The following is a 7,875-nucleotide window of genomic DNA, read 5'->3' on the forward strand; positions in this document are numbered from 1 at the left end:
GGGACTTAGAGACCTGGGAATACTAATGACACCTATAGGCCTTGTACGTAGGATATTAGAAAACTACTAAGCTAGCTACAGGGGCGAGGTGCGACTAAATACATAAGGGAATAGAGGTAACAGCAGGGGTTAGGGCTAGGTTAAGGTTAGGGCTAATACAAGGGCCTTCTAGAGGTTCTAGGCAACTTAAGATGGAATAATTTATAAGGATTATTACAAAACCCTAAGCTAACTAAGTAAAGTAAAGTATTTTATAAAGTTAGATATTATTACTACCTTTAATAAGCTAAAAATAGTAAAAAGTAATAAGTAGCTAATAGTGTTTTAGACCTAATACAGACTATTTAAGTACCTAGTAATGCCCTTTAGCTTAGCTAACATACTTAGTACTTTTTAACATTTAATAAACAACTTGCTCTAACCCTACTTAGATGTGTTCTGCACTATGTATATTAACAACATTCTAATTTACAGTAATAGCCTTTTAGAGCATAAATAGCATATACGCCTAGTGCTAAAGGCTATAGAAGAAGCAGGTCTATAACTTAATATAGACAAATGTAAGTTCTACTAATTAAAGGTTACATATTTAAAATATGTAATTTTTATAAATAGCATTTAAATAGACCCTATTAAAGTTTAGACTATGCTAGATTAGTAATACCTAAAAGATGTAAAAGATGTTTAAGCCTTTATAAAATTTACTAACTTTTACTAATAATTTATTAACAACTTCTTACAGTAAGTAAGCCTTATAATTACACTTACTAAAAAAAAAATTTAATTTAACTTTAACTTAAATTACTAATAGTCTTTTAACTAGCTAAAGAAAGCCTTTACTAAAGCTTTAATACTCTACTACTTTAACTTTAAACTACTAATACTTATAAAAGCTAATGCCTTAGACTACATAGTAGCAGAAGTTCTCTTCTAGACTAAGCTAGATAGAACTATTAGGCTTATTACATATTTCTTAAAAAAAATAAGTCTTGCAAAAAAGAATTATAAAATTTATAATAAGAAATTACTTACTATAGTACACTACTTTAAATAATAGCAACCTAAGCTAGAAAGTATAGCGCATCTAATATAGGTCCTATCTAACTATAAGAACTTATAGTACTTTATAACTATAAAATAACTTAGCTACTAATAAGCTTATTAGTTTAAATACTTATTTTATTTTAATTTTAAAATTATTTATTATCTTAGTTAAAATAAAGGGAAACTAGATGCCCTTATAAAGCAATTTTAAGACATTCCTGCTTAAAAAAAAGTGTAAAAAGCTTAATACTAAACTCTACTTTAACTTAAGCTATTTTTAGACCTTAACTTAAATAAAATAAATTAGATAATTAATTAAATTATTATTAATAAGTATTTAAATAATAAATTTATTTAAGAAACTTTAGACCTACTTTAAAATAGCACTAGTTAGTTAAAAAAAGTAACACTAGCTAACTATAAAAACTAAAATAGTATGCTATATTACTATAACTAACTTATAATTTTTAATTTTAATAAACTAAGAATTAAACTACTCTAAATTATATATAACTTACCTGTTAAAGAACACTTAGGCAGAGAAAAGACTCTTAACCTACTATAGAGAGAGTACTACTAGCCCTACATGTTCTATACTGTACGCTAATATGTATTATGTTGCTATACTTACTATAAAGTAAAGGCCTTTTAAAAAAGGTATAATAGCCTACTTAAACTACTTCTAATCTTTAAATAAGCTTAGAAAGATATATTAATTAATTTTATTATAAACCTACTTTTATTTAAAGAGTATATAAATATTATAGTAGTTATTAATTACTTAACTAAGTATTAATACTTAATACTATGTTCTTTTATAACTGCCTCTAATATAGCCTAGTTATTCTACTAATACATATAGGTTTACTATAGCCTGCCTAACATAATTATATTAGACAGAGGTACATAGTTTATCTTAGCCTTCTAAGACAAACTTTATAAATAGGTCTAAATTATTTTTTATTTATCTACAGCTTTTTACCTAGAGACTAATAGCTAGACTAAGAATATAAACACTATAATAAAATAAGTTTTATAAGTGTACATAAACTACTAGTAAGATAACTAAGTAAAATAGTTAGCTATAGCATAGTTTAAAGCTAATAATATAATATTTAAATTAACATAAGTATTCTTATTCTTAGTAAACTATAAATACTACTTTTAAATAAAATTTAAACTACTTTTAAATACCCTCTAACTAACTTATTAATTTATATAAGTAATAGACATAAATAGACTTATTAATAAAATTTAAAATATATCTAAATATGTTTATAAAAAGCTTACATAGGCTTAAGCTTTTTAATAAAAGTATGTAAACTAATTCTAAACTCTTACCCCTGTGTATGCAGCTAGCAAGAAGGTCTAGCTAGACGCTAGAAATATTTAAATAAACTAATAATTAAAGAAACTTAATTAGAAAAACTTTAGCCCTTTTATAGTAGCTTATATAGTCTTATTACACACTTACTAATTAATCCTACCTAACAGCATAAAGATACACCCTGTGTTCTACATATTATTGCTGCGCTAAGTAGCTTCTAAATCTAACTATCTACCTAGACAGCTAAACCTGCTACTTAAACTTATTATTATAAATAATAAACTAGAATATGTTATAGAAGACATTAAATAAATTTAGTTTAATAAAAAAAAATGTATTTATAAATACTTTATAAAATAAACTAGATACAACAAACTGTTATAAGAACCTGCAGAAGCTTTATAAAAGAACTCTGTAGTAACCTAATTCTACGCCTAATACCTATCTAAACTAAACCTGTACCCTAATAAAAACAACTTAATGCTAGAACTACTAATGTAAAGAATTCCCTTCCTAATAAAAGGGGGGGTACTGTCACAGTATCCTCTCTAGATCCTAGACATAACTGTATTAGACGTGTACTAGAGTATTATTAGTGCACGTCTAATATAAACACAATATAACATAGACATAAACTTAAGCATAAACTGCTTTAACACTAACTAAACTTAAAATAAGCTTAATTTATACCTAAAGCGCTTAGACTTCTAAGCTAAGTATTTAATTACTAATTTTCTTTTAAACTTTCCTGTTCCTCACACAACGTCTTGTACCTACTATAATACCTCACGTAGTAATTAAACTAGACCTCTGTGAAGCTCTATAACCTTACTCGTGCACAATCGTGACAGTCCTTTACCTTTTACTCTTTCCCTATTTCGGACTAGCACTCTTTTAGCTACTATATATTTACATCTAAGCTCTCTTAAGCTGTAGAGACTGTACAAATTACCTTAATATCCCTAGGTTGTCTCTCGACACCTAATTGTCTACTTGCCTCACTATATATGCCACACATCAACTCCATCAGCTCCATCTAGGCTCCCTGCAATACCAGGGGCTCAGTCTGAGCCCCAGGCCGAGAGAGCGGTTGGGTATCCATGTAAGCTGATCAGACAGCCAAATTGAGAAAATAGCCTCTGCATCTACGTACAGAAAAGTGGCATGTGATTGGTGTATTGATGAATAGCGGGAGGTCAGGTTGACCCTATCCATCCGTGGCTCGGATGGATCCACATTGAAAATATACCCTGAAACCAAAGCACACCTACACTCTATTTGTGCATCTTAGGGCTGGAACAAAGTTTTGATTCTGGGGCTAAACGCCAAGGGCTTTTAGCACGTTGCTACATCCTAACCTCATCCACTCATCTACAAGACCTTTTTCTGGCAGCCAAATGGATCCCAACATCCCTGCAGCGTTGGCGCTCGCCCGACCCATCGCCGCAGATCTCCTAGGAACCACGATGATCCAATCCCTCCAGAGGACAACGTTGTGAGGACAGACATCGTCAGTTTGCGACAGCCCCAATGCCTGTTTTGCCTGGCCAAGAAACGTCTCGTAAATGGCCGACAAGTCTGATGCCGAAGTCGCATCAAACCCTTCGCTGAATCGGTGAGCAAAGTGTCGGAATGGAATCTTCGACTCCGTTTTCTCGCCGTGTATGAATGATTCGAATGCTCTGGGTGGGCCTTGCAAACCCTGCATATGCTTATGTACACGACTGCATCCCGCAGCTTCGGTGCAGTTGTAGATGACATACATGTCATCCAGAGATGTTAACACCTTCAACGCAGCTTCGAAGTCGTCCTGGTCCATAGGCTCATGTTGCCTTCGGTAAGAATCCAGAGTCAGCAGCACAAACTGGGGTTTGTCCACGCAGAAGAGATTGAAGACTAAATAGTGAGAGTCGTTCAACTTGGCGAGCTTCAAGCGTTCGTCAACGCAATACATGTCGCTTCCTGGCCCCCATTTCCGGCTCATGTTAAAGGCAGAAGTGAGGTCTGCACCAACCTTGTGTGGCTTATTGGCAATGGAGGGGCAGACGCGGAATTCCAGCTGCAGCGATAACATCAGTCACCTGCATAACGCACCCGACATCAATGTGTGGGGGCCTACTGGATATCCTTCGCAATCGTGTTCAATGACCTCGTGTGGTCCGTAAATGATGACTCCGTCTGACACCAGCTGGTCGAAAGTCGCAAGAATCTCCTTCTTAGATAGCATTTTCACGGTGTCGTTCATGTGGCAGCGCTGGTGGCTGCGAAGTGCTGTCTTATGATCTAGGTGCTCGGACACAGTTAGCAGGAACTGCTGCGCTAACCGTTTCAACAATTTTGAGCCTCCATTTTGGCCCCCTACCTGTACGCACCGCATACATTCAAAAGCCGCACGAGGCACGATACGTTGAGATCAAGCTGACAGTTCCTCACACTCCCCTCTGCTCTTTCCACGCTGAACTTGGGTTTTTCGCGTTCGGGATGACGGACTCAAAAGGCGCCAAAGTTTCCACCGTCGCGCCCCAGGACGCGATCGAAATCGAACAGGTTGAAAATGACCGTAACGCACCGGAATATTCCAAGCTGGAAGCCACAATTTTTACTACGGATATCGCGCCTCGTCCAATTTCAAGAGACGGACAACATGTCCAACGCCATGCCGAACTTTCCGACCTTACCGTCAACGAGCTCGACCATGGATACGAAGTTAACCTCGAAGAGTATCCGTTCGTCAGGATTGATTCCGCACAGGAGTTATTCGCAGGAGTGCTGTACCAAGAACACCTTAGGGTGGATCAGAATTTCAGCGAAAAGACATGGATCGAATCCTTTTCCGTGGATGAATCTGGCGCTAAATGGTTGCAATTGGATGAGCATCATTTGAGGGCATTGGTGAAAGGTGTGAGCGAACGATGCAACAATGTCGCTGCGCTGTCCACCTCTAATGGCATGCGAAAGCTGTCCGGCTCCCGAAGGGCTCTACTATTCTTCCTCCCACTCACGCCAACGACTTCAGACGCCTCTTTCAAGAACACGGTCCCTATGACTCGTTCAAGCACATCCGACTTATTCTCTTCACTCTCCCTGAATCCCGCATTCTTATTGAACATGCTGGGCCGTCCCGATTACTGGGCGCCACAATCGAGATGGGACCACGATGGCGATCATTTCCTAGGCTGCGATTTCTCTTGCCAATATCCGCGATGGAACCTCCAAGCGCAAGGCGCACCTCTCTCTGTATATTGCAAGTACGACGCCCAACGGGACCTGACCGTCTATCTCATATCGCACAAACCTAACGACACCGTGATCCGTTCACTCCGCGCGGTCCTTTCCAACACCACTCGCCACCAAGCACGGTCTCACATAGCAAACGTCCTCCTCGATAGCCCCTTTGACATACACGTCGTAATTTCGCAGCTTAATTTTGAAGCCTCCAAATGGCACGTGGAACGCTTCCGTCGCTTCCAATGGTCCGTGGTGAATAAAGTGGATGATCACCTCGCTGGCCTCGAATCCAATGACCGGTCCAAACTCAAACAACTAACGAAGGAACTGCAGATTGTGTCACAAAACGCCGACTCGCACATCGCAAACGCGGAGGTCTTTCTGTTCACTGTACGCGGAATCCGGGATATCGCAACGCGACTACACGTCTCCGAACAAGGCCAAATTCGCCAGCGCACGCTCGACATCCTCGATTTCGTCATTAGAAGCATGGAGAAGCAGCAGATGTGGTTCTTGAACTACAAGGGGCGAAAAGATAGCACGATGCGGCTAGTGTTCAACCTCGTCACGCAGCAGGATGCATTGAATAACATAGAGTTGGCAGCCGACATGAAGAAGGATAGCACAAGCATGGCTGCAATCGCATCGTTAACAATGGTTTTCTTACCAGGCACGTTCACAGCCGTGAGTCTTTCGCCATCCTCATCTTCAACAAGTCCATGAGTTTGGAAGTCAATGCTTGTGCTGACACAATGCCTCTAGTCCGTCCTTAGCGCTGGAATCTTCCAGTCAACGCCTAGTATGTCGTCCTTCAAAGTCACAGGTCTCTGGTGGTTGTGGGTCGCAACGACGTTTCCTATCACGATTATTACAGTGCTCTGCTGGTGGTGGTATAAGGGGAAGAAAGAGAAGAGAGTGCTACCTATTGCAAAAAATAATGATCATATTAGTGTAGAAAGTTAGATCATCTGCCGCCGAGGGACGTACTACAGGGAATGCGGAAGCATTTCCAGCCTAACCAGTGTCGGTGTTCCCCCAAAATCTCGCCATTTCGTAAACACCGACTTAGCTTCCGGGAGAGTGTGGCATTATCTCTATTGGCCACATGGGTCTCCCTGCCATGACTCCAAAATGCAACTCCATGGAATAGGGGGTCAGGGGGCAACAGAAATACAATTTCTCTACTTTTTGTAGTCAGAAGCTCAGGTGGTTTTGGTACTGTTGATAATGGCCAAGCCTCACCCTACAGTTAAATTGCCTAGGACAATCCTGCTACCTAGTTAAAACAAGATAAGTATGGACAGCCTTTACCCCTCCTAACTTCCTCTATTTCCTCCAACTATAGTTACTATAACTACTGTAGAAGCAATTCTTGTAACAGCACAGGCAAGACAATAGGTCCGAATGCGGTAGGAATCCACTCAGAGGCATATAGGAGTGCGTGGAGACTCAATAACCTGAGAATTCCATTAACACCTATAGGCCTTGTATAAAAGAATATTAGAAAACTACTAAACTAGCTAAGAAGAGGTGCAACTAAATACTTAGGGGAATAGAGGTAACTGCAGGGGATAGGGTCAAGTTAGGGTCAGGGCTGATACAGGGACCCTTCAGATAGGTTCTAAGCGACCCGAGATAGAACAATTCATGAGAATCGTTACAATTCTAATGTTAGATAAGGTACTAACTTAACATAAGTTTAATTACATGTAATGTATTTCACAAGCAAGCAGTCTATACAAGTAGACTGTCTACTCTAATAAAATTTTAGCAGCTTATACTTTTATTAATAATGCATTTACTAATTAACTAGTATCTAAATAATATTCTAGGCTGTACTGTACTATATAGTGCTAGAGCAGGTTGTTATAGGCTATAATAGAGTTAGTTAGGGTGTAGTCTTAGCAAAAGTAAGCGACTTAGGTGTGTGAGCAACTCGCCTGTGAAGTACGTTAAAGCTTTTATAAACATATTTTATTGCTAGCTAAAAAAAGAATAAGGTGTAATAAGCGTTTTAGATTATTAAAATAAATAAAGAAGAAGTATTTTCTATATTTAAAGCGCGCTTTATTTGTGTAGCTATTAAGCAGTTAGTATTGTAACAAGGTTAGCACAGTCAACCACGTGGCCTTCTCTTGCTTATAGAGGTTTAGGCTAGGCTAGAGACAACCGCTAGTGCTAGTGCTTACCCTAGCATTACCTATATATATATTATACTATACGAGAATACCTAGCTTAAGTATCCTCGTGCGTACCTTTTAGTACAGTAGGGAAAG

General features: G+C 38.3%; 2 protein-coding genes across 2 annotated transcripts; one reads left to right on the top strand and one right to left on the bottom strand.

Annotated features, from left to right (window-relative positions):
• Window positions 1-3,689: 3,689 nt before the first annotated feature.
• Window positions 3,690-4,633, bottom strand: BDR25DRAFT_347664 (uncharacterized protein; the record flags this gene model as incomplete). The annotated part of the gene is made up of 2 exons (XM_033694298.1): window positions 4,491-4,633; window positions 3,690-4,430 (listed from the first exon to the last, which is right to left on the bottom strand). The coding sequence occupies exons 1-2, from the start codon at window positions 4,614-4,616 to the stop codon at window positions 3,690-3,692; spliced, it is 867 nt and encodes a 288-aa protein (XP_033539497.1). The 5' UTR covers window positions 4,617-4,633.
• A 118-nt stretch (window positions 4,634-4,751) lies between these two features.
• Window positions 4,752-6,757, top strand: BDR25DRAFT_274255 (uncharacterized protein). Its single transcript, XM_033687391.1, has 2 exons — window positions 4,752-6,283; window positions 6,362-6,757. Exons 1-2 carry the CDS (start codon window positions 4,853-4,855, stop codon window positions 6,560-6,562), a joined length of 1,632 nt encoding a protein of 543 aa, XP_033539498.1. The 5' UTR covers window positions 4,752-4,852; the 3' UTR covers window positions 6,563-6,757.
• Window positions 6,758-7,875: the final 1,118 nt, after the last annotated feature.

This window comes from Lindgomyces ingoldianus (genome assembly GCF_010093535.1).
Source record: "Lindgomyces ingoldianus strain ATCC 200398 unplaced genomic scaffold BDR25scaffold_78, whole genome shotgun sequence".
Classification (NCBI taxonomy): Eukaryota; Fungi; Ascomycota; class Dothideomycetes; order Pleosporales; family Lindgomycetaceae; genus Lindgomyces; species Lindgomyces ingoldianus.

What these genes read in the sequence shown, in the direction of transcription:
- BDR25DRAFT_274255 (XM_033687391.1), top strand. Translation starts at nt 4,853, where the DNA reads ATGACGGACTCAAAAGGCGCCAAAGTTTCCACCGTCGCGCCCCAGGAC. An exon ending in TACCAGGCACGTTCACAGCC is followed by an intron (nt 6,284 to 6,361) that starts GTGAGTCTTTCG and finishes CAATGCCTCTAG; the next exon opens with TCCGTCCTTAGCGCTGGAAT.